This window comes from Haliotis rufescens, unplaced genomic scaffold (genome assembly GCF_023055435.1).
Source record: "Haliotis rufescens isolate VD_foot unplaced genomic scaffold, xgHalRufe1.0.p SCAF_1, whole genome shotgun sequence".
Classification (NCBI taxonomy): domain Eukaryota; kingdom Metazoa; phylum Mollusca; class Gastropoda; order Lepetellida; family Haliotidae; genus Haliotis; species Haliotis rufescens.
This window is the reverse complement of record NW_025963779.1, coordinates 4,353,217-4,380,410: the sequence shown is the minus strand read 5'-3', so window position 1 is coordinate 4,380,410 and position 27,194 is coordinate 4,353,217. Positions and strand designations below refer to the sequence as shown.

Sequence of the window (27,194 nt, the reverse complement as noted above, 5' to 3'; positions counted from 1 at the left end):
GTAGGAGGAAATCACGTGTTTCCATAGCCAATATGGCGACCACGACAGGGACTAGCCGACACGCAAGTCGGGGTAGTTCTGTACAGCGACAGTCGCTGTGAGGTACATACACAGGCGACATACGACATCGCGCACACGAGCTGTACGCCAAACAGCAAAGTATTCACGCACCAGGACATAGATTGGAAACGCGGCTAATCGGATAATGGTGTATGCGATCAAGTTTTAACTGTTTTACGCAACGATATCGGACCCTCAAAGGTAAATAATTTGCTCATGGATATCGTGTTAATAGACACATTTCACGGTAGGTGTGACATCTGTACAATCCCTGCACGCATTGAACCTGAGGCAACATGAAAAGCGCTATATCAGAACTAAATAAATCGATAGTCTGAAAGAATTGTCGATGCCACATCGCACAATAACCCAACCTCGTGTCTCTATAGTACCCCTCCGTGAACCTGCCGTGCATCCGCTATGGTTATTGTAAACTCCAGTTACTAGAAATGTTGCCACATAGTTTGTATAGAGCACCACGCATCATGAGCAGCATGTGAAGTGAACAAAAATAATATCCAAATAGTCGGTACACTGTGGCACCAGGGTAGGTTAAATATGATAAAATGTGCATGTTTGATCATACTATTTATGCAGACATAGTGAGTTATGAATATTGGAATGTAAGTTCATTATTGTCACGCAGTATGCCTCTCTCTAAAACTTCTTAGACGCCATGCAACGACAAGTCACGTGTGCTCAGGACACGATATTTAACAATACCTGTACAGAATAATTGCCTAAATTGCGAACCTTGTTTATCTGAACGACTAATATGGTATCTTTACGCTTGAGCATTCATTTTATCTGAACGTCTTCAAACCCAACCTCAGCTATTAATAAATCCCACTTCATCGACTAACAATACCATTTTGATCATCAACAAACCCCACTTCAACCACCCTCAAACCACACCCACCACATCCACAACCAACTCCTCCCAAGCAGTAACCATCAATACACCAACCCGTTCACCCACTAACCCCTCTCTGCATCCAGTGATCAGTGACCATCAACACACCCATCCGTTCCCCTCACTCACCCCCTCTCTGCATCCAGTGATCAGTAACCATCAACACACCCACCCGTTCCCCTCACTCACCCCCTCTCTGCATCCAGTGATCAGTGACCATCAACACACCCACCCGTTCACCCACTCACCCCCTCTCTGCATCCAGTGATCAGTGGCTATCAACACACCCATCCGTTCACCCACTTACCCCCTCCCCCCCCCCCCCCTCTGCATCCAGTGATCAGTGACCATGAACACACCCACCCGTTCCCCTCACTCACCCCCTCTCTGCATCCAGTGATCAGTGACCATCAACACACCCACCCGTTCACCCACTTACCCCCTCCCCCCCCTCTGCATCCAGTGATCAGTGACCATCAACACACCCACCCGTTCACCCTCCCCCCCCCTCCCCCCCCCCCCTCTGCATCCAGTGATCAGTGACAATGAACACACCCACCCGTTCACCCACTCACCCCCTCTCTGCATCCAGTGATCAGTAACCATCAACACACCAACCCGTTCCCCTCACTCACCCCCTCTCTGCATCCAGTGATCAGTGACCATCAACACACCCAATCGTTCACCCACTCACCCCCTCTCTGCATCTAGTGATCAGTGACCAACAACACACCAACCCGTTCCCCTCACTCACCCCCTCTCTGCATCCAGTGATCAGTGACCATGAACACACCAACCCGTTCACCCACTCACCCCCTCTCTTCATCCAGTGATCAGTAACCATCAACACACCCACCCGTTCCCCTCACCCCCTCTCTGCATCCAGTGATCAGTGACCACCAACACACCCACCCGTTCACCCACTCAACCCCTCTCTGCATCCAGTGATCAGTGACCAACAACACACCAACCCGTTCCCCTCACTCACCCCCTCTCTGCATCCAGTGATCAGTGACCATGAACACACCCACCCGTTCACCCACTCACCCCCTCTCTTCATCCAGTGATCAGTAACCATCAACACACCCACCCGTTCCCCTCACTCACCCCCTCTCTGCATCCAGTGATCAGTGACCACCAACACACCCAATCGTTCACCCACTCACTCCCTCTCTGCATCCAGTGATCAGTGACCATCAACACACCCACCCGTTCACCCACTCAACCCCTCTCTGCATCCAGTGATCAGTGACCATGAACACACCCACCCGTTCAACCACTCACCCCCTCTCTGCACCCAGTGATCAGTGACCATCAACACACCCACCCACGGCCGTTCACCCATCCACCCCTCTATGCATCCACAGTGATCATGGAAGCCCTGGTGAGGAGGTACGACTTCATGACGGCGGACTACAACGCCCGCTGCGATTTCGGCAAACGCCTGGAGGAGATCTCCCGTGACTTCCAGGCTATGCCAAACGAGCAGGATATGCTGGGTGCGTTCAGGGTGCTGAGGGCAGGGGTGTGTCGGCCAGACTTTCCCGGGCAGTTCACTGAGCAGTGTGATTTCGCAAAACTTGTCTTGCACTCCCTGATGACGTGGTCACAGTAAGTCGCAAACTTTTGCATTTTGAATTTTGTTTTTAAACGTTTGTTTGTTTGTTTGTTGTTTAACTCCACACTCATCAATATTCTAGCTATATGACGACGGTCATTAAATAATCGGGACCAGATAACCCAGTGATTGATATCATGAGCATCGATACACGCATTTGGGATACAATGACTTGCATCAACTAAGTCAGCGAGACTGACCACCCGATCCCGTTCACACATTGTACCCATGTCGGGATTCGAACCCGGGTCTTCGGCGTGACGAGCGAACACTTTAACCACTAGGCTACCCGACCGCCCCACATCAAGTTAGAAGTGTCATTTGAAAAAATTAACGTTCATGATGAGTACCAAATATCAAAATATGTATTTCCAATTTCTTTACCGCAAATGCAATTGTGCATAATCAGATTGCCAGCCTTTTTATTCACTCTTTTTTCTTTTTATCCGAGTCACGTTTTGTGTGTAATTCTATTTCAAAATACCACATGATATTTTATTGGGCATGACACTAAACGCCAGTTCCAAGAGGGTCGTTTAAATAAATAAGTTCTCCGAAACCGACTTAACCTTAATTGTGTCTTGCACCTTTTAGTTTGTTTAGATGAATAATTCCTAGGTGAGCTTTAAAAGTGATGTTGGATATAGTCGCAGTATAACATGGGTTTAAGTTCACACAAATAACGGGGGCTGAACACAATGTAATTATTGATATTTATAAAGTAGACACAATTTATGGAAACTTCTTTCATACTGTATCCATAACACGTGTCTACTTTGTCATCCATCAACTTCAAAGTAATGCCTTTCAAACAATTGATTTTTATAAACCAAACAACTTTTCAGGAATTTTGCTGGGGCGGGAATGACGACGTCAATGACCAAAATCCACGACTTCATCCTCGACTTCCTCCATGACATGCTCCAGCAGGGGCCGGGGACGACACACATGGAACTGTGGACCCGGTTGATGAACATCACCACATTCGGATTTAGTGATTACTATTATGTACGTTCACCTTAACCTGTGACTGTGCGTTATTTGAAGAGAGTATTTGTTCCGCCAGTTCATATCCACATACAGCCTAGGTCTAGACTTTGGCGTGAATTGTCGTGAGATTATGAATCAGTTAATATACAGTATATTTTTTTTTATATACAATTTGAAACTTCGTTAGCTAGAATCCGTTTTCTTCAACATATTCTTTTAGACTATGTAAAGACATACACATACAATTATTTTCCTTGTCATATTATTTTTATCACCTAACCATCCCTAGAAATCAAATGGTCGGTCCCTTAAGCCCACAATCCCTACAGGATCTTAGTAGGCGCGAAGATGGTACTCCTCTTCGACTTTTCAATTTTTCCTTAATAATAATGATTATCCGATTGGGTGTTCTCGGTGGTCGAGATAAGCATGAACTACATGGATGCAAAACATGTAGATTTGGGTTCCTGTTGCAGAACTTGACGGGAGACAAACTCAAGAGTCACATACGAATGTTCATGAGAGAATTCTGGAACTCGGAATCCAATTTTGAGACAACGTTTATATCAGCTATCAGATGTCTGATCAGCAAAGAGTGCTTCAGGTAAGTTTGTTGGTTGGTTGGTTTGTTGTTTAGCGCCGTACTCAGCAATATTACAGCTATATGACGGCGGTCTGTAAATAATCGAGTCTGGACCAGACAATCCAGTGATTAATATCATGAGCATCGATCAACGCAATTGGGATCGATGACATGCATCAACCAAATCAGTGAGCCTGACCACCCGATCCTGTTAGTCGCCTTTTACGACAAGCATAGTCCCCTTTTACGGCAAGTATGGGTTGCTGAAGACCTATACCCGGATCTTCACGGGTAGCTTCGGAAGAGTGTACATCACATCATACTCCACGACTCAACTACTTTACTCCGAGCCATTCTAACACAAATAACCGTTGATCTCTGTTAAGTCTCTGTTTCCCTGGTCAGCATTCAAAGCTGTTCGGTCCCAGATTCGTCCTCTGTGTGATTGGTGCTTTGGCAGCACCATCCCTGTGTTGGTGTGTTTCATCAGAATGGTAAACGTCTTCAATATAACAACTCACAGATTCATCCCGTACTCAGCTGACGTGCCGTGATGTTTGTTATAAGGGTAACGCTATTTTTCAGGGCATTATCATTTGCAGAAGCCCGAGGTCTTCCATTAACTGCCCAACGAAGGAGGGCAGTTGAAAAGACCGAGGGCTTCTGCAAATGATAATGCCCTGAAAAAGAGCGTTACCGTTATTATAGCTAAAATGGATGGAATTTGTTATCAAATAAAAAGAAACAACATCGGTTTTGAAACATTTACTGCAATCAGCACGAATGTCACTGACCACATTTTACAAATATGGAAACGCCATAGAACAAACCAGATGACGTCACTATAATACGTGACGTCATTTTCTATACCCTATGACGTCACCTAACAACGGGCTTGATAATGGCCCGTCGTCAAGCAATACGAGGGCATTATCAAGTTACAGTGGCCCGCTCATTTCTGATAACATTCGGGCGTTTTAATGATAATTCTATCCGTTTTAGCTATAATTGTTGTTTAACGTCGCATTCAGCAGTATTCCAGCTATATGACAGCGGTCTGTAAATAATCGTTCAAAGACACAACACTGGCTGATGCTTACAAGATATGCTTAGTAAAAAATGGAAAAGGTATTAAAATCAATCTACGAAAAAGATACGAAGTGGTGACAATTATTCAACACGCATATGTTTGGTTTTCCGGTGGGAGTACGGCAAGGATGTGTACTCAAACCTTCTTGTCTACCCTTTCATCAAATGAATAAGTTCATATAATTCTTTCGAGGTGCAAACGTGAAATTCAGCTATATTCAGATATTACTGAATTGGTTATCATACTAGTTGCTGATGTTTGTCGTGCCTCTCAATGATACGGCTACTGGACTGCGATTAATTTGAAGAAATAAAACATTCTTGGAGGACATTTATCGAAATTGAGAAATGGACAGGTTACAGGTTACATGTTATTTCGTATATCTGTCTTGGACTAAACTTGCACATGCAGTTCTTTTGCTCGTGAATATTATAACTAGTTAGTCGACAATGAGTGTTGTTATGAGTGAGTGAGTTTGGTTTAACGCCGCTTTTAGCAATATTCCAGCAATATCACGGCGACACCAGAAATGGGCTTCACACATTGTACCCATGTCGGGATTCGAACCCGGGTATTCGGCTTGACGAGCGAACGCTTTAACCACTAGGCTACCCGACCGCCCCGTGGTGTTATGAACCAACCCATATCGTTCATGCAGCCTGGTGCAACGTTTGCTTGAACCGGATATAAAGACGATAATTGATAGTGATTCGTTAACACATGCTTGATACACTCCGAACCGTACTATAGATTTGGAGATTCCTCGTGCTCATGTAAAGGATTTGTCGCTTTTATTGCCAGACCGTTTAGTGTTGTCTGGCATCAAATGACATCGGAAGGATGTGGCAACCACTAAATTGTAACTTTATTTATGTTACATTCGCTTATAATTATGATGTGACACGTTCAGTCGATTCTGTTGACTGGGCACTTATTCTGCCCTGAACTCCACACGAGGTCGATAGGCTGGACGATGACAAACAGTTAAAGCTTCATTAGTTATGAAAATGTGTGAAACTTGAATTATATGTCCTTATTTGCAGAGAGCAGGCTTTCAAGGAGGCCCAGGCTGAGTTCGTAGAGCTGTACACATATACAACCGTGACTAACTTGAACCTTCCCGAGCATATACGGAACGTTCACAAGTACATTTCAGACGCAATTTCGTACATATACGACGGTGATGTACTCAAGGTGGGACATTTTGTTTTTTTATGTTAATCATAATAAGACAGCGAAGTTTGAAGAATATATAAAAGAAACTGAAAGCGGCATGTCTGAGTGTCAACAAACATATGAATCTGAGCGTACCTGGCAACGCATTGTTGATGGTCCTACCATTCTTCCTCTGACGGGTGGCTTTGAAAAACGTCTTTTTAGAAGAATTTTGAAGTTGTAGTAAGTGGAGTAAAGAAGTTGTTCTTCTAATATATTATGCTCACTCCCTTTGTAAAGACCAACAATATATATTAAAGAAGAAAACCTTTTTACCAGATGATGCATGAAAGTCATATTTAAAGACATATATGAATTACTTCTCAGAAAACCGGCCGGCCAAGTCGTCTAAGGCGCCGCGATTCACTGTGCAGAGTTGCGTCCCTTGGGCACGCCAGAAACCTATGATTGTGGGTTCGAATCCCGGTTCGCCCCGATTATGTTTCTAGGTTTGTCAGCACCATACCCGTGCTCGTGGGTTTTACCGAAGTGTTAAACGTCTGAGACCTGCATCGGGCTTTCCTCCGACATTAAGCTGACACGCCGCGATATAACTGGAATACTGTTAAAAGCGGCGTTTAAACCCAACTCACTCACTCACTCACTCTTCCTCAGGGCATGGATGACTCTGAGATGATGAAACAGTCACTGAAGCGTCATGAAAGGGACATCCTCCGTCTCAGTCTCACCACGAAGGACTCCAAAAAGGTCGTGGAGAAAATTTCGAGTGGTCTCTATGTGGTGTTGAATGGTATCAAGTGAGTTGACCCTGTTTCTTCAGTCCGTCCGACACATGGTTTCCACTGACCACATCATGCGAAGCCAGTTTTATAGTGTTACTTGTCAAACCAGTACTCAATTGACCAAGAACCTCTCGTCAAATACTATTCATGAATTCTATAGCTCAACAGCTCCACAGAAAATCTTCATCACCTAAAATGACTTCATGCCTATTCCATGCTGTTTCTTGTTCATAGTTGTTATCCCATTAAATAAAGCATTTACTTCACTTTGAACAAGAAACAGTCAGTTTACATTCCACGGGAGTTTGGCATTAACGAAAATAATGTATACAAAAATATACATTTACTGTCAAATGTTTGTACGAGTACTTGTTAACGAGGGTCGGCCTTTTTCTTATTCTGGCTGCTCGACAGATATGCTGTTTCATATCTGAAACCTCGCTATCTATGAGTTGTTTATCTATGTAATGTACATACTCCAGCTACTCATACACCTACCCTTCAGGTACTGATTGTCTATCTAGTGAGCGCCTCCTAACTAAACACCCGCTCCATGGTGTAGTGGAAAGAGCCTTCCCGGGGAGGAAACGCCGGTAATTCGATCCCATCGCCGCGTCCCACCAGAATGCATTAGAATATAGTACATGTACCTGTAATTACCCTTCCTGACGCTCGGCATTATGGGTATATAACGATGACTTGCCAGATAATGTGTCTGCGTTGGGTATGACATCTCCGTGGGCTGGCACTATAAAACCAAAGGGGCCGCAATACTATAAGGGTAACGCTATTTTTCAGGGCATTATCATTTGCAGAAGCCCGAGGTCTTCCATTAACTGCCCGACGAAGGAGGGCAGTTGAATAGACCGAGGGCTTCTGCAAATGATAATGCCCTGAAAAAGAGCGTTACCGTTATTATAGCTAAAATGGATGGAATTTGTTATCAAATAAAAAGAAACAACATCGGTTTTGAAACATTTACTGCAATCAGCATGAATGTCACTGACCACATTTTACAAATATGGAAACGCCATAGAACAAACCAGATGACGTCACTATAATACGTGACGTCATTTTCTATACCCTATGACGTCACCTAACAACGGGCTTGATAATGGCCCGTCGTCAAGCAATACGAGGGCATTATCAAGTTACAGTGGCCCGCTCATTTCTGATAACATTCGGGCGTTTTAATGATAATTCTATCCGTTTTAGCTATAAAGAGTGTTATCCCCTCTGCCATCAGTGTCTTCAACCCCACCTAATCCTCTGACCATTCTCCTTCCAGCAATGCGTTCCTGTTTCACAAGGTGTACGTGGAGATCATGGACTTCGTGACTGTGATCTGCTACAAGAAGGCAGGCAGCCCTATCCATCCTATTGTAAAGGCTGTAGGCGATTTCCTCTATCACGTCGAAGAGAAGGAGGGGACTCAGACCATCACGGTAATGATACAACCGGTTATTTGTTATGTATCTCGATACTGTAAGAAAAAAGAATCATGTTCTGTAGTACATGCCTGTACAGCGAGACAAGGTTTCTCCAATAAAACCCTGCTTTGGCCGAAAAGCATCATCTGTTGGCCCCGCTATAACGGTTTATTGAAATAACCGATATTTTAACATTAAATTTTTAACAATTTTTCTGAGTAATTCAATATACTTAACAAAATGTCATACTCTTAAAGGGCAACTCCGAGCTGTTCACTGGGATGACGAAGAAGTTGATTGCCTTTTTGAACAACCTGGAGGACCACACCCTGATGAGGGTTACATTTGTTGATGCAGCTGTAGGCAATGTGCTCACGAAGAGCATGAACAAGTAGGTGACTACACTCCGTGAACTTGTACCATCATGTACCATCTTGTACCATCATGTACTATCTTGTACAATCGTGTACCATCTTGTACCACCATGTCTCGTCATGTACCATCATGTACTATCTTATACCATATTGTACCACCACGTACCCTCATGTACCATCTTGTACCATCATGTACCATCTTGTACCACCACGTACCCTCATGTACCATCTTGTACCATCATGTACCATCTTTCACCATCTTGTACCACCATGTACCATCATATTTAGTGGATGCCATTCACAGGTTTGGGAAGACGATTCTTGACGATTCTTGAAAGCCGAGTCATAGGTGTAGATGCGATTTTGTGAACGTCTTCAGTAAACAGTGAAGAAAGGGAGCGGTTTGGTTTTAGGTGTGGTAAGGTTGGTTTGGATGGAAGATGGGGTAAGTGGGGTATGTGAAGTGATTGGTTGCTATGTGTGGTTGACGTGGAAGACGGATTGGGTTAGAGTGGGGTAGATTTGGGAGGTGAGTGCTTGGTGTGGCCTGAGATGTTCAGTTGGGTTGGGGGAGATTGGGAGTTGAGTGCTTGGTGAGGCCTGAGATGTTCAGTTGGGTTGGGGGAGATTGGGAAGGTGAGTGCTTGGTGAGGCCTGAGATGTTCAGTTGGGTTGGGGGAGATTGGGGAGTTGAGTGCTTGGTGAGGCCTGAGATGTTCAGTTGGGTTGGGGGAGATTGGGAGTTGAGTGCTTGGTGAGGCCTGAGATGTTCAGTTGGGTTTGGGGAGATTGGGAAGGTGAGTGCTTGGTGTGGCCTGAGATGTTCAGTTGGGTTGGGGGAGATTGGGGAGTTGAGTGCTTGGTGTGGCCTGAGATGTTCAGTTGGGTTGGGGGAGATTGGGAAGGTGAGTGCTTGATGTGGCCTGAGATGTTTAGTTGGGTTGGGGGAGATTGGGGAGTTGAGTGCTTGGTGTGGCCTGAGATGTTCAGTTGGGTTGGGGGAGATTGGGGAGTTGAGTGCTTGGTGTGGCCTGAGATGTTTAGTTGGGTTGGGGGAGATTGGGAGTTGAGTGCTTGGTGTGGCCTGAGATGTTCAGTTGGGTTGGGGGAGATTGGGGAGTTGAGTGCTTGGTGTGGCCTGAGATGTTCAGTTGGGTTGGGGGAGATTGGGGAGTTGAGTGCTTGGTGAGGCCTGAGATGTTAAGTTGGGTTGGGGGAGATTGGGGAGTTGAGTGCTTGGTGTGGCCTGAGATGTTCAGTTGGGTTGGGGGAGATTGGGGAGTTGAGTGCTTGGTGTGGCCTGAGATGTTTAGTTGGGTTGGGGGAGATTGGGAGTTGAGTGCTTGGTGAGGCCTGAGATGTTTAGTTGGGTTGGGGGAGATTGGGGAGTTGAGTGCTTGGTGTGGCCTGAGATGTTCAGTTGGGTTGGGGGAGATTGGGAGTTGAGTGCTTGGTGAGGCCTGAGATGTTCAGTTGGGTTGGGGGAGATTGGGAAGGTGAGTGCTAGATTTGGGAGGTGATTAGTTGGTGTGGCTAGTGGTGTTGAGTAGGGTTGAGGTAGAATTGGGAGGTGAGTGCTTGATGTGGCTATGGTTCAGATGGGTTACGGTAGGTGGAGCCGGTGGGGTAGGTGAGATGCACCTGTCTCTGTTACAGTCCAGGTTGCCGATGTACAAAGCGATCTTAGCGATAAGGTGATCGTAACCATATCTTAAAAACAGACTGAGGACAGTCGTAGCGCTCAGGTTGTATTGTTCAATGTCACCCTGATAATCAACTCCGTGGACCGGTTTTGCAAAGTCTGTTAATGGCACGGCTGCTCCTAACCTCGACCTGACCTTGTTCCAGAAGCCCTGAACACTGCCAGCTGATGATGGACCTGATCAAAGCCTGTCTGAGGATCCACCAGCTCGAGACGGCCAGGGCGATCTACAGTGCCGCCAAGGGGATAGGGAAGCTGCTAAAGTGGAAGGTACACCCTTAACCATGACAAAATCAGAAGTTGTTTTTTCTGCGGCAATGATTGGACTTATACTCATATGTTGACGATTATCGTTTATCTGAACGATAAAACCACCGAACAGTAATTGAATGAACAGGGAAACCTCGTCCGATATTCGCTTTCGACAATATAACTTTATGACCCCGGAACGTCTTTATTGCACTATGATTCCCGTTTGCACAAAACGACAGATTTTCGATTTTCCAAAGACGTTGCGCTAAAGAGGAAACATTATTTTAATGAAGTTTGGTATGACAATGCTACACACAGGCTTATGTTAACAAGCTTTCACCATATGTGGATGTTTAATCCTATTTTATCTTTTTGTCAGGAGCACGTGAAAGATGCACGTGAGATACTAGACCTCTTGATGAAAGTGCGATTATTTGGGAGTAAAGAACAGACCAGACAACCGGCTGCTTTTTACATCAACTTCGCCTCGGATTTCGCTAATCAAATGCAGTAAGGCCCATATTGCTTCTAGGGGACTGTCAGCAGTCTCTCAAGAACACACGACCAGTGAAGATCCGGGTTAGAATAGGTCTTCAGCAACCCATACTTGTCATAAGAAGCGACTATGCTTGTCGTCAGAGGCGACCAACGGGATCTGGTGGTCAGGCTCACTGACTGGGTTTATGAATATCATCGTTTCCCGATTGCGTAGATCGATGCTCATGCTCATATCATAAACTGGATTGTCTGGTTCAGACTGGTTTATTTACAGACCGCCGTCATACAGCTGGAATATTGCTGAGTGCGGTGTTAAATAACTTCACACATAAACACCCAAACAAAATGGGAGTTCATCAATGCAAAAACACCTGTAATGTTATGAGAATCAGTAACAAAATCGTGTACCTGTCTAGTATTATCGTAATGAATTCCCCTTCTTTTCAAGACGGGACCGCATTCTTCCTGATATGGTTGAAAAAATGGTAGAATGTTCCTTGACAATTCTCGAGAGAAGAGAAACAGCGCTGTTTCGGGTCTCGTATGCAATGGCGACGTTTGTATGCTTTAATGGAAAAGTAAGTGTTCGAGCCTGAAAGAATTGTTCCTTAAGTTCCTTGTAGTTCAACTACAACAAACATAAATCATTGTCAGTGTCAATAATGTAATATAAGGTCATAAAGATAATATCATCATGAAATATAGATTGAGTGTACCAAAATAATGTATTGTGAAATTACAAAATGTGTTATTGGTCGGATGTTATACATTAGACTAAAGTATTTAAAGTATCTTACCAATCAGCGTACTATACTGAAGCAATAACCGGAACCACATCAGCTTTTTGTTTACCATGACCGTATATGTATCTGGTATTTACCTCTAGAATTGTATGTTACCAGAAACACAAGGGGCTGATCATGTCGACATTGTCCACCATACTGATGTTCCTCAAGGATTCCGCATTTCCCTGGGACAAGGGCACTTCCGGGAGCTCGAACGTGGCCGTTTGCAGACTGGCAGAGCTGGGAATGGATGCTTTGTGAGTAGACTGACAGATTCACAGACACACAAAGACAATTACAACAGACGTTGTAGGTATCTGTATACAAGACATGCAGAGACATACACATTCAAATACACATGTAACTCGGACTTGCACGCAGGTAGACACAGTCAAAGACCCCGACAACACCCAACACAGATAAAATAGACTGGCAGACAACCAACACAGATTCAAGACACTGACGGACAACCACCATAAATTAAACATACTCTAGAAAAAAAGAAACGCAATACGGATATTTTTAGCCATAAAAGCAAAATTAGCGGACCAAGAGGTTTTATGGTGTCAATGGCAAATTTCCCGGATCAAAATGATCACAACATGGACATGCAATCCATCAGTCGCGAAACACGTACGATTCGGAAAAAAACCTAAACCCCGTGCATTAACAAAGGGATCATTGAGCTACACGCACTGCACGTGCAGCAGCACTATGAAAGGTATAACAGTACAGGCATCTGAGTGCCTGGCATCTACGTCAATCAAACAGTGACAGTTCAACAATAAGCCAAGATTAACAGAAGTGCAAAGAAACAACGTCATAGGCCGGTTGCAGGCAGGGGAATCAGCTGTAGCCAGGGTTTTCAATGTAGAGCCCAGCACAATCACAAAGCTATGGGATCGGTTTCAACAGCATGGGTCAATGATCGGCCAAGATCGGGGCGACCAAGAGTAAACGACCCCGCCCAAGATCGCTACATCCGATTGTGCCACCTGCCTGAAAAGACGACCACAACCATATCAACCGCATCCCAAATACCCAGACTGTGCACAATCTCCGACCAGACCGTACGAAACCGTTTAAGAGCAACAGGTCTACGAGCAAGACGTCCTGTTCGACGCGTCATATTGAATCGACAACATCGTCAACAACGGCTACATTGGCGTCGTCAACACAGGGAATGGCATCAACTGCGATGGAGAGATGTCTGATTCAGCGACGAATCAAGACTTCACCTCCGTCGAGGGGATGGAAGAGCACGGGTCCACAGACGTCGGGGAGAACATTATGCCGGAAATTGCGTACAGGAAGTGGACAGTTTTGGTAGGGGTAGCGTTATGATGTGGGCGGATATCTCTCAACATGGCAGGACAGGTTTGGTCCATATCCCGGGCAATCTTACGGCTCAGTTTACATCAACGAAATTCTCCTACCACACTTCCTCCCAATTGCAGACAACGGCAACGCTGTATTCCACCAGGACAGCGCTCGACCGCTCACAACACGGATCCCCAGAACCTGTATACACAACAACAACGTTAGGATGAATTGGATAGACGGCTGCGCCGACGTCAACTACACTATCAGACGTTGCAGCAGTTGGCTTTTGCGTTGCAGCGTGGGCTACCATTCCCCAGGAAGTGATTTGCATACTCGTCTCTTCCATGGTCAGGAGATCTCATACCATTCTGGCTCAATACCTTGGACTGTTCCTCGTATAAATGTATTTTCCTTCCTCACACAAATCTGGTATCCACTGAGAGACACCCAGATTAAAGACAATGTTGGAGGACCAGCATAGAGTAAAGACACTGACAGGCAACCAACATAGATAAGACACACTAACAGACAACCAACACAGATAAAACACTGACAGACAACCAACACAGATAAAACACACTGACGGACAACCAACACAGATAAAAAAAACACTGACAGACAACCAACACAGATAAAACACACTGACAGACAACCAACACAGATAAAACACACTGACAGACAACCAACACAGATAAAAAACACTGACAGACAACCAACACAGATAAAACACACTGACAGACAACCAACACAGATAAAACACACTGACAGACAACCTACACAGATAAAACACACTGACAGACAACCAACACAGATAAAACACACTGACAGACAACCAACACAGATAAAAAAACACTGACAGACAACCAACACAGATAAAACACACTGACAGACAACCAACACAGATAAAAAACACTGAAGGACAACCAACGGATTAAAGACATGAACAGACGAGCAACACAGATAAAAACACTGACAGACAACCAACAGTTTTGATCATGATCTGAACGTTTGATACAGGTATTTTAATAGTTTTGGCCAGGGCCAGGGCGGCTGACATTTTGTTCCCAACTCTTCAGACCTGCAGTGGGTACCCGGGTAGGGTCGGGTAATAGGGGGACAGGTACCCGGGTAGTAAAGATGGACTCGTCCCAGCACTAGTTTAACGTCGCATTCAAGATTATTCCTCTCAGCGACGGGCATTCATGCATGTTAGACTGCTTGCACTGGTGCCAGCCTACTGAGATACCATGCCCCAGTGGATGGATAGCCTACCACTCAGACACGGTATACTGACTCCGAGCCGACCAGTCATTGCATTATCGCCTTAATGGCGAGGGCCAGGCAGGGTAACAACAAATCACCATGCCTCCAGTGGTCAGCACCCCTCTACGGACAGACGCTCTTCCACACATGATTTATAAGATATGGACATATTTTAATAAACAGATAACTGTTAACTGATACCATCACGCCAAAGTAGTTCTATCCCGTTCTACCCGGTTCTAAAAGAAATACTAGAACGGGCTGTGATCACGGTGGAACACGTAATTGGCGTAAAATACGATGCTAGTTCGTTTATAAGCAGTCCTCAATACGTCTATCGCGTCCTTTTCTCGTTCTTGGCCAGTCTGCAGTCCGTTTGTGTCCAGTTCAGATCGTGTAAAAGTGCCCGTTCACCTAATGCCGACAACGTTTCGAAGCAGTTCGAGCACGTCCATAGCCGTTCTCCACCCGTTCTTAACCAGTTCAACTTCGTTCTACCTCGTTCACAATACGTCCAAGCCAGTTATAACTAATTCTTAACCCGACCAACTCGTTCGCACTACGTCTTCATCTTGTCAATAGTGCGTGTGTATTCGCGTCCTGACCCGTCCTGTCCTATGGATACCGAGCGCGTTGTGGTCAGTCTTCATTTAAGTTCAGGGCTCCGAGCTGTATACATCATGACTCCAAAGAGAAGTCGACTCGGTCGGTGTGCAAACACATACTGAAACTTATGTCCGACTGCACCACGTCGAAACACGTCCCTAGTAGGTTCGACGTACTGCAATTCCGTTCGTAATACGTCTTTCTCGTTTTAAGTATGTTGTCAATCCGACTAATTGCAGAACGGCATAAAATTGTGAGCAGACTCATAGTTCTTGAGCACCCTCCCCGTCCGAGCCCGTCCATGAAGTTCGTAAAAAGACTGTCAATAGTTGCTACTACGTCCACTACGTTCATACACAGCATTCAGAGCTCCAGATAAGCTTTTGGTGTTGTGGGTATTTTACCCATGCATTTTAAAATCACTGGGTATCAGTAATTCTATCTGGGTATTCAAGTTTCTATTACCCACTAGTTTTTACACAATTGTGGGTATTTAAGTTAAATATTTAAAAACACTATTCATCTAGTCCCTGCAAACTGGTGTTGTGTGGGTTCGAGAGCTTTATAGGACTCAAAAATACCACGATATTTCCACAAGAAAGTGTGATGGCAAATGATCATGATGTAACTGTCACCGTGGAGTTTGGCAAGGTTGACGGAATGCCCGTTTATAATTTCAAAATAAGTTGCTGATTTGCCAATCGAATACGCAGGGTTACTTGACAATATTTTGATGATACGCACAAGTTTTATTTTTGTAGCGTATCTGTAATGTTCGTTGCGTATTTAATACGCTGGGATATTATTTTACTGCGTATTTCTGCATTTCTGATGCGTATTTTACGCAGATTCGCAGCTTATCTGGAGCTCTGCAACATTTCACGAACATATTGAGAACTGGTTTGGTGTGATGGGGGGTATAACTGATAAATGCCGCTGCTGCAGGGACGCCAAGACTATTACCGAAAAGGACCTAAGCGCTCTGTCCTACTTCATGAAGACAGTGATGAAGGGAGACTTTGTCCTGGACGAGGAGGAATCTAACAAGCCTGACACGGTCTTCTTTGCACTGTACGGAAGCTTGGGGACAAGGTTTCTCCGACTTGTAAGTAGTTCGAGGCGTTATTGTTATTGGGGGGACGCCCTGTTGGAGGATGAACCTCTAGTCAACCTGCAGCTGTAACTCTTCTCTGTAGGGTTCCCTCGGGACAGTTGAGGTATAGAAGACCACGAATGGTGTCCACGCTGATGGAGCTGGATTGTTGCAAAAAGTAACGTAAAACCCAACCGTTTGTCTGTTGTGGTTTCGAGCAGTAAATTCCAGCTGTATGTAGAAGGTCTGTACATAACCGAGTCTGGACAAGACAATTCAGCGATTGATGTTACGATCACTGATCTGGGATACGATGACATGCATCGACCAAGTCAGCGAACCTGACCACCTGATCCCGGCGGTCGACTCTTACGACAAGCATAGGTTGCTGAAGATCAGTTCTCATCGTCACGGGACCAACCCTTTTGGTCCTTAGGTATTCAATGCTTCCTAATTCGTTCCTACTTCAGGGATACAATGTGCACAATGCTGATGTCTGTATATTTATATATTCATTTGCCTTCTTAACACTTAGCTGTCAGTTTGTAACTCATCGTTACATGTGTTGTAGAAACTAGAATAACATTAATTATTCCTTTACTTTCTCCAGCTGGACGACCAGGAAAAGACACAGAGAGTTATCCTGGTGGTGAGGGAAAGTGTCAACCTACTGTCCAGCCAGCATACAGGGGTCTCAGAGCTCGCACTGTCACAAGTTTCAACACTGATCCTGAATGGAGCAAGGGTCATGACACCATTCTTCCCCCAAATCATGGATTTGTACATGTACACAGAAAGCCCAAGATTACTGCGTAAGTCTTAACCATAATATAAACTTGTTATGCCAACAAAACAATAAACTCTAAAGGCAACAACTTCTCCAGTAGTGAGTGAATGAGTTCGCGCGTCGTTCAGTAATATTGGGCTTAAGTTAATGTCATAATTCCGGGCATTTTACGATGAGGAACATCAGAACTAGGCTTCACGCAATGTAATCACTTTGGGAATCGAATCTCTGATGTGTCAAGCGAACACTTCAGCCACTAGGCTACCACCACAACGTCTCAAGGATAAGCTGGATTATAAACAATGTCTAGACAAAATAATGCATCATTGCGTATTCACATAGTGGTCTTCAGTGGATATGCTATAACCGTCAGGTATTACAATGCATACTGAAGTAGGGGCGGTTAGGTAGTTTAGTGGTTAAAGCGTTAGAAAGTCAAGTCAAGTTCCGGGTTCGATTCCCCACATTGGTACAGTCTATAAAGTATATTATCGGTGTCTTCCGCTAGGATATGATGGCAGTAATACTAAAAGAGGCATTAACATTGACTCACTCACTAACTCACTTCATGGGAGGATATCGGCACAGATTAGTTTTCACACGACAAGCCCTGGCAAACAGCCTTCATGGTATGGAGGATAAATCTTTTTTGAGTGCTACCCCTTTCGAGAACACCTGGTGTCATCATTGATTTTCAGTGATCCATTCGCATAATTTTCAACGCTACTTTGCCGTTTAAACCCAACTTGATATGTTTCGTCTGATAATCGAGACTAGTTATTTCCTGGCGTTGACGTTTTATATTTGCCTGTTCAGTGGTTCCATGTCTGTCTGGAACCTTGACTCTGAGACGACCCATGCTCTTTTCTACAGCCATCGTCAGTGCAATCTACCCATACTACCCAGAGCTTGAGGAGAAACAGTTCCAGGCTCTCTTTGAGTTGATAGAAACACACGATCGATCGTATGTTTTACCATGGTTTACACAGATTGCCAAGAATCAACCATCTGTAAGTTACACCCTTGCACTCATGAATCGTGGATCATTAATTACTGTTAGACGCATGTAATATTAATCGTAAAGTTTACGAGAAATACTTATCAGATTAAGATGCAGTTGCTTTTTCCCAGGAGTTCAGGATGCAAGAGTGAACATCTTTTGTTTTTGTTTACAGTAAACTACGCTTATAACGAACACGCTTATAACGAACTGATCGATATAACGAACTTACTTTCTAGTCCAAGCCATTGGTGGTGTATATGCTGTATATATGCTTATAACGAACTACGGTTATTACGAACTACAATTAGTGATCCCTTTGAGTTCGTTATAACCGTAGTTTACTGTATTATGTTCCCAACAGGGAAGTTAGTGCTTCATGGTTTAGCCGATTGAAAAACAATTTTGACAGGTACATTGAAGATAAAGGTGGTTCTATAGTCATACATACCTTGATGATATGGGCAATTATTCACCAATGCATAGAAACAATTGACCTGTTAAACTGTCTTATCAAAATACACTGAGAACTGTTTATCACTTTCAGCTGTTCACTGAGAGAAACCTTAAGAAGCTGATTGCAGAGATGTTCGAAGGCGATGACAAACTTTACATTATGTATCTGACGATCATGGACCAACTCTCCAAGACGATGCCCAAGTCGTTTATACCTCACCTGCAAACCATGATGCAAGATGACATGGAAACTCAGCCTCATGCCAAGATCCAGCTGTTCACACTCCTGAAGAACGTAGCCACCAGGAGCGAAGATCAGGTACCGTTGTTCTTACCTTTGAACATTGCAATTCACTTTATAACTAAACTCTGAGGCGTCAGTGAATACTCTTTTCATACTGTTATTGTCACATACTTGAAACAACATATCAATATTCATGTTAATGCGTAAAATATGCATTCTCGCTGACAAAACTGGACGGAAGTTTTAAAACACAAAATGGCTTATTGTTATGTAATGTGTAGGCAAGGCAAATTGAAATAGTTCGATATTTATATCAGCGTAGTGTACATCTAGTGGGATAAATCAAATCACGATCATCATGCTTGTAACACAGGCTGCCGCAGAGGAAGTGATGGCATACCTAGAAAAGGTCCTTCGAGGTCCTGAAGATGAGCTTGTGACTCCATTCTGTCTTGGCGCCATGCGTGCTATAGGAGGTGTATACCGACCAGTGTTGGAGCGTCGTAAGCCCGCCATAGAGGACTTGAGGAAACGATCTACTGTCCAGACAACAAAGGATCATTGTATCTTTATTGTGGATGTGCTAGAAGGCAGAAGGTGAGAATATTATGGCACTGACCATGCCTATGTGCGTTAAGGTAGTGTCGAAACCCCTTACGTTAATGATTAAATTCATTGTCCAGAACCCTTGTGTTAGTGCTTAAACTTACTGTCTACCAAAATATATTCTTCATACGTGTGTTAAAATCTCATATTGCACAAAACAATATCCATGAAACCACAAACTTCCTATTCACCCTCGTAGTTGTATGACTTGATTCGATGATTTGAGAGTTTAAGCTGTTGTCGTGGTGAGATTTAAGCACCACTATGAATTCTACTACCATAATAACGATAAGGTTATTTATGTTACCAATACATGTCTCACCAGCATGAAATCCCTGATCGACGATATTAAGGAGATGAAGGGGGACATAGCCAAACTGGACACACGAGTGACCAGAACCGAGGTGGGCCTGGTGCTGCTGCACCAAGATGTGGATGAACAGAGGATGGAGCTGGATGGCGTCAAGGTTGATGTGAAGAAACAGGGGAATAAGATGGTCAACCTGGAGAAGACGGTGAAAAAGACCAAGGCTAAAGTGGAGGAACTTGACGGAAAGGTAGTCTGTTGTTTTGCTTGTCTCTGGGAAACAAAGGGTGGTGGTACTGGGCGAGAGGTTGAGCAATAAATCAATCCTGATTGACAAGAAATAATGGGTCATGTCTTACATGACGTTACTGAATATGATTTGTTTAGATTATTAATCTGGATTTTGATTATATCTTGACATAAATGCAAATAATATATTCAATATCATTAATTTCTTAACTTTTATTCATACTCATCATTCGCACAGACATTGAGTCATGCTCCCTTCTGGGCAAGAGACGTGGCCAAACTACTCAACCCTGAAGACCTTCTGGACTGGACGCTTCTCTCTAGTCGACTTGGCTACACCAATGATGACATCAGGAGCTGGGCTCAGATGCACGACCCATGTATGGCCATGCTGAATGAATGGTACGCCACTCGGAAGACGAGGGAAGCCACATATGCTGTGCTGACAGCACTGCAAGAGATTGACAGAATGGATGCTGCTGTCATTGTGGAGAATGCGATGAAAAGGACAGGTACATACATGTATATATGTCACCACATGTACATATATATTTATCATCTGACAAGCGTAATTAATTATGATTGATTCTTTTAATATTGACAACTTGATTTATGAAGAGATCTCTCAAATGGCTCTAGTTTATGGAAGGAGTTGTTCCTTTGCTTATTTAAATATTTTCAGGAAAGACATTATTTGTATACATGTGTATAACACATTATCTGATTATTAACGTTAATGTTACGAAAAAATAATTTTCCATAGTCTGATAAAGGTATTGTCTGTTTTTTTTCAGAAGCTGTAGTCGAGGATGAAGAGTTTGAGTACCCGGAGCCTCCAGAGGTGTTCATCAGCTACCAGTGGGGAATCCAGAACGAGGTGAAGCTTCTGAAGCAGCACCTGGAGAAGGCGGGCTTCACGTGCTGGATGGACATTGGTCAGATGGGAGGTGGAGACAAGCTGTTCGAGAAGATTGACAAGGGAATCAGAGCAGCAAAGATCGTCATCTGTTGTGTCACTGGCAAATATGCCAAGTCTCCAAACTGCAATAGAGAGGTAAACACTGAAACAGTTTAACCTTGTACAAGTGTCAACGTTTCTATGAGGACAATAACTATGTCATTCCTGTGTGTACAGGTTCCAAGTGTATGGGTTTCGATATTGAAAGTAAGTAATGTAAACTAATACCCTGCAATACCTGTATTGACCCTTCCTAAGATGCAATAGGACTGAGTAGGACTGAGAAGGAGCAATGGTGATATTGAGACAAAAATTGACATATCCGTTCTGAATACGGTTTCAACTGTATCGCCAGGGAGAAATGGTTCAAATGAAACTTACTTTAGAACATACTCAGAGTTGCGTAATGTTTCACATTGCAAATATATTTGTCTGAACACAAGAATTGCAAATAATGAGTCATGTTTAGTTGGGGACTTGTATATGTTTACGATTTCAGGTGAACCTCTCAGTAAGCCTGGGTAAGCCCATCATCCCTCTGTTGATGGAGAAACTGTCTTGGCCACCACAAGGCTCAATGGGGCCAATCTTCAGTGAGTATCTGTTCATCCGCTTCTTCACCCGGCCTGGGGAGGAGACTGGTGACATAAGGTACTGGTCAGCAGCCAAGTTCCAGGAACTTCTGATGCAGGTCAACTACAACAACGTCAAGCCGGAGGAACAGAAGGTGGAAAAAGGTATATAACTCAAATATGCAATTTCCAAGTGTAGAGAAATCATGAGTAATATGCCACTTGCCAAGAAATGGTGATGCCAGAAGGGCAGGTCATGTTTATTATAATAGCGTACGTCTGGTGTCATCACTGATTTTCAGTGATCCATTCATATAATTTTCACATCTGTTTTGCCTTTGAGGCGCAATGGAATCTGATTCGGAGGTTAATCGAGACTGGTTATTATCTGTCGTATATTTCCAAAGTGGTTGATATGTTTCAGAACAGTTTCGTATGTTATTTTAAAACTTAATTGATTATGTTTATCCTAATCCAATAGACTTGGTATCACATACTTTCGTGTACATAGAATACAAGAACTGGTGGTGTCCTGTGGCTGAAGTCATCAAGATAGAGAAGAAGGACGTGAAGGCGATGACGGCCGCCAGTCAGCAGAAGCAGGCTGAGGTTGAGGTAGGTTATCTGCACCAACCCAGAAAAACCAGACATGAAAGATGTACTCATAATTAAAGTGACAATTGATGAGATAAATCTACCTGCGATGTGTGAACATTTATAAACAAAAATATGTTTGTTACAGCGGGGATCAGCCTCTCCTGATATATTCATCTCCTACCAGTGGGGAAAACAGAAGCAGATTCAACTCATGTACAAGCGTCTTACTGAGATGGGCTTCACCGTCTGGATGGACATCTACCAAATGGGAGGTGGGGACTCCCTCTATGACAAAATTGACAAGGGTGTGCGAGGGGCAAAGATCGTGCTCACGTGTGTCACCTCAAAATATTCCCTGTCGGCCAACTGCAGGAGGGAAGTCAGTCTCGCTGATGCCCTCAAGAAACCAATAGTGCCTCTGTTGCTGGAGAAGATGACATGGCCGCCATCTGGTCCGATGAGCATGGTCTTCACTCAGCTTTTGTACATCAACTTTGGGAAGGATGAAGCTGTTCAGGAAAGATGGGATGGAGAAAAGTTTGATGAATTGTTGACCTCAATAGATCAATATGTGCCGAATATTATAATATTGGGAAAGGAAAATACTGGTTCCCAATCGATATCTCAACCGCCACAACCACAAAGGCATCAGCAACAACCTCAACAGCAGCAACCATATCAACAACCCTATCAGCACCAGCAAGTACAACCTCAACGATACCCCCAATACAATCAACCTCAAAAAAGTTCGTCCTGTATAATTTTGTAGAATCTACTACACTCATGCGAAGCAACTGTGATACTGTGATGGTAATGATTTTGCCTTGGACTTATTTGTAAGGATAATTTTATATATTTCAGAGTAGATTTCCACACCTATGCTGTGTAGGATATGTCATGCAATGTTCTGTGTATTGTCTCAGATTTAGTATGAAATGATAACTGAAGGCTAATGGTAACTGTTTTACACTGGCGTTATTTTTGGTTGGCTGATGTTAATGTTCTGGCTTTTTTGTATGATGATCTTGACAATTTAATTTGTAGGGATACTTTAAAAGCATCTATGTTATTTAAATGCACCTGGGTTACGTGCTTTAAACGAGTGATCAAACCATTTACCTCTGCACATGAGAAAGACATTCAAAGACACACTGGACTATCAAACGCTGAACTATTATGTAAGGGAAAATATTGGATGAATGACAATGTCAGATGTATAATCGCAATTTGATTTTAGCCTTCGTAATATAGTGTGAAAGACTGTATAGAAGTGTCCCTACCGTTCCCAAGGACTGTGACAATCACGCGGGTCTTACTGCTGGTGAGATGTACTGATGGCCTTAAATGTTGACACAATCGTCATCGTTTACCACTTTCATATAGGTAGAACTTATATATTTATGTTCATTTCTCTTTTGGTTCTTGTGAGGGTTGACCCCAACCTATGATGGCTTGGAATAAGCATCTTGGCTGAGCTTGGTGAAGAACTGCCTCACCGATCTGATTGATTGATCTATTGGTCGAAAATATTTAGTGCTCATGATAACTGCTTTTGACAATGTGGTAGCGTAATGTTCCAGGACTCATTAGGATGAAGAGACAGAGGAACACAGTCGTTATTTGCTGCTGGCGAGGGCTGTGCCAGATGGTGACGTGTTAGGGAAACTGTGCAGTCGGCAGTATCGTAGAGGAGTTGTTTGCTCATTGAGATCTGTATGTGCTGGATACCATTGTTTTTAAGGATAATTTCCCGATCACATTTATCTCATCCGCTTAACACCAATAATAAAACCCCATCGCCCTTCAGTGTAGCCAAGCTCCACAGGAATATGATGCCAAAGGGCAACCCGATGTATGAAATATGTTTTTCATGTTGTCGTCAACCATTTTTATGTATATTTTATAAAGCAAACTGTGATGGATTTGAAATGTTATGATCTGCAACATTCTTGCAATTTCTGTTTTCCAGTGCTCGTGTTATTGTTATTGCCGTGATCACGTGTTCATGTTTGTATTTACTTGTGTTGAGTAGGTGAAATGCACAAGTAAGAAGTCTTTCTTATATCTGTATGGTGTTTAATAGTGCATGATACACACTTTCTGAAGGAAGATCATATAAAGTACTCGTGCTCTGAGCACACAGAATGATTTGTTGAGTCCTATACTGTCTATTTGTTAAAAAAAAATAAATCAATTTTTAAAAACTCAATACTTAATTTTGAATGAATAATGCTACAAATGAAGTTTATTTAAATTCTTTTCCTGGAAGGAGAGCCTGTAATTGTGTCATCTGTGTGTACTATATTGTATATTGTATGTAGTTTATAATGAAATGAAAAGCAGAAATGCAAAAAAATGTATATATTACATGAGTGACCTGGCTGAAATGATGCCGATGCGACATACATTTTAACTCACTCACTCACTCACTCACTCACTCACTCACAAGTGACCTGTTGTCCATAAATCTACATATATACATGTATGTTACATTGCTTTTAAACTGATTATTTTAAATGACTTGAAATAACCTTTAACACCGAAGATTGCTTATTTACTTATTTTTTAACCTTTATAGAAAATAAAAGTTGTATGTCTATATATTACATATCTTTAAAAGTGTTTCATTTTAACTGAGATGTCACTGTCACGAAAACAGATTCGAAGACAGACATTCAACTCACACACACAGACAATGACACGCGCGCACGCACGCACGCACGCACACACACACACACACGCACGCACACACACGTACTTCCACCCACACAGACATTCAGCAACACACTCACACCGAGACACACAGACATGTATGACAGTGACACACACACGCTCGCACGCACACACAGAGGCATACTATGTCTGCACCGTATGGGAAACTGCTGACAACACTAAACTAAGTCCCAGTCGTGATGCAGGCCATGTTAAGTCTGTACCAAGTATGACAGCGTTTGTTTTGAATAAATACAGAATTGAGGCAAACCTGGTTTATATCTCTCACATGTGTTGACTGTCGTACAACGAACTGGTTTGTTTCTGTGGAAAAGCTAATTCTATGTTGCTGAAGAAACTGAATATGACATTTATGAGCATACCCGCTGTACCTGGGGATGGTGATCACATGAAGTGTTTTTCAGAAAGAGGTCAATTGTGTTTAAAATATTATAAAAGACAAAAATTCATGACTACCAGATGTTGCGCGTGAATTAAATGCACCCAGGGCCTATAAATGGGACACATCGTTGGTCAGTTGTCAAACATATGCCATGATCCTCCAAACGGGTGATGGCGTTACGTCAACATCACAATCGATCTTTTGCATTTACAAAACGGTTTCCATACTGGATTTATAATTTATAATTTTCTGTTGTTATGCCGAGATGGTTGCAGACATGCACCAGGGCCCATGATGGACACCCACGTCATGAGGCAAAGGCACCAATGACGTCATTGACAACCAGATCCACGATTGTAAAATGTCGCATCATGTTTCTCATGTACTCTGTGGACTGAAGGTTGTGTGCCACAAGTGTAAATGAATACAACTTGGTCTGAACCTCATGCTTTCTTGTTGAATGCCTTATGTATATTTGCAATATGTTAATGTGGACGTTCATTTTCTTAACAAGTGACCATTTAAAAGTCAATACATAGAATTCGTATCCGACTTAATAAAATCAGTGTTGTGGTATCACGGCAGCCACATACGACCTAAGTCACATTCCTCACACCGTGATGCGCGATGGAGGCTGGTCAGTTTTTGTTTGTTTGTTGTTTAACGCCGCACTCAGCAATATTCCAGCTTTATGACGGCGGTCCGTAAATAATCGAGTCTGGATCAGACAATCCAGCATCATGACCATCGATCCACGCAACACGATGATATGCATCAACCAAGTCAGCGAGCCTGACCACCCGATCCCGTTTGTCGCCTTTTACGACAATCATAGTCGCCTTTTACGGCAAGCATGGGTTGCTGAATACCTATTCTACCCCGGATCTTCACGGGTGTACACTGTATGAAGCCTTTGGTGTCCCCGTCATTATATATTGATAAGAGCGGCGCAAACCACATTTTTTCAACTCAGAAAGAATGCTTGGTTTAAGTTACACGCGTCGCAGTTCTGTTCAGTGCACAACATTGATCAGTCAGGCCCCCGCTAGCGTGGAGGAATACGCTTACACGTAACTACGGTACCAGTCATTAGTTGCATGACATAGACAGCAATCACGCGATAGGTTTATCCCCAGTATGGCGTTCAGCTAAATTGTAAGGGAAGCCGACCGGTTTCAGTTCATACGCTGGAAGACAGCGTGGATCACAGTGTTGAGCTACAGATAGGGAGGTAGCAGACTGTACGAGGTGATTGTAAGTCCCATACTTTAACATAGGGTTTAACCCTTACCTTTTCGAAAACACCTGGTATCATCACACATACTAATGATATAGTCGGAATCATACACTGTTTTTTAGCAGAGTTTTCTTTTACCATTATGGAAAGGGTTGTGTCCGTTTTGCCTCAATTCATCTTCTGCTAGCTGCCTCCTCTTTGTTGTCATCACGCTTCTGATCCGTGAAGATCCGGGTGCTTGCCGTAAAATACGACTATGATTGTCGTAAAAGGCGACTAACGGGGTCGGATGGTCAGGTTCGCTGACTTGGTTGATGCACATTTCATCATATCCCAATTGCGTGTATCGATGCTCATGATGCCAATCACTGAATTGTCTGCTCCAGACTCGATTATTTACAGACCGCCGTCATATAGCTAGCATATTGCTGAATGTGGTGTTAAACAACAAACAAACAACAAAAACATCTGGCATCTTCACAATATATTTTACAATTTGCGACGGTTTGATGGGACCCAGCTCAATTA

At 43.4% G+C, this 27,194-nt stretch overlaps 1 protein-coding gene across 1 annotated transcript; it reads left to right on the top strand.

Moving 5' to 3' along the window:
* On the top strand, positions 1–24,917 carry LOC124150107. The gene is made up of 23 exons (XM_046522030.2): positions 1–261; positions 2,341–2,584; positions 3,437–3,599; positions 4,058–4,185; positions 6,298–6,448; positions 7,085–7,227; positions 8,501–8,657; positions 8,900–9,033; positions 10,865–10,988; positions 11,350–11,480; positions 11,917–12,046; positions 12,371–12,510; positions 16,391–16,550; positions 17,149–17,350; positions 18,199–18,335; positions 18,873–19,100; positions 19,399–19,622; positions 19,957–20,188; positions 20,426–20,699; positions 20,982–21,241; positions 21,645–21,882; positions 22,229–22,332; positions 22,460–24,917. The coding sequence occupies exons 1-23, from the start codon at positions 213–215 to the stop codon at positions 23,081–23,083; spliced, it is 4,377 nt and encodes a 1,458-aa protein (XP_046377986.2). The 5' UTR covers positions 1–212; the 3' UTR covers positions 23,084–24,917.
* The last annotated feature ends 2,277 nt before the right edge of the window (positions 24,918–27,194 follow it).

Coding starts and splice junctions, on each gene's coding strand:
- LOC124150107 (XM_046522030.2), top strand. CDS start 213: ATGCGATCAAGTTTTAACTGTTTTACGCAACGATATCGGACCCTCAAA. Junction 2,585..3,436: donor TCCCTGATGACGTGGTCACA/GTAAGTCGCAAA, acceptor ACAACTTTTCAG/GAATTTTGCTGGGGCGGGAA. Junction 20,700..20,981: donor GAATGCGATGAAAAGGACAG/GTACATACATGT, acceptor GTTTTTTTTCAG/AAGCTGTAGTCGAGGATGAA.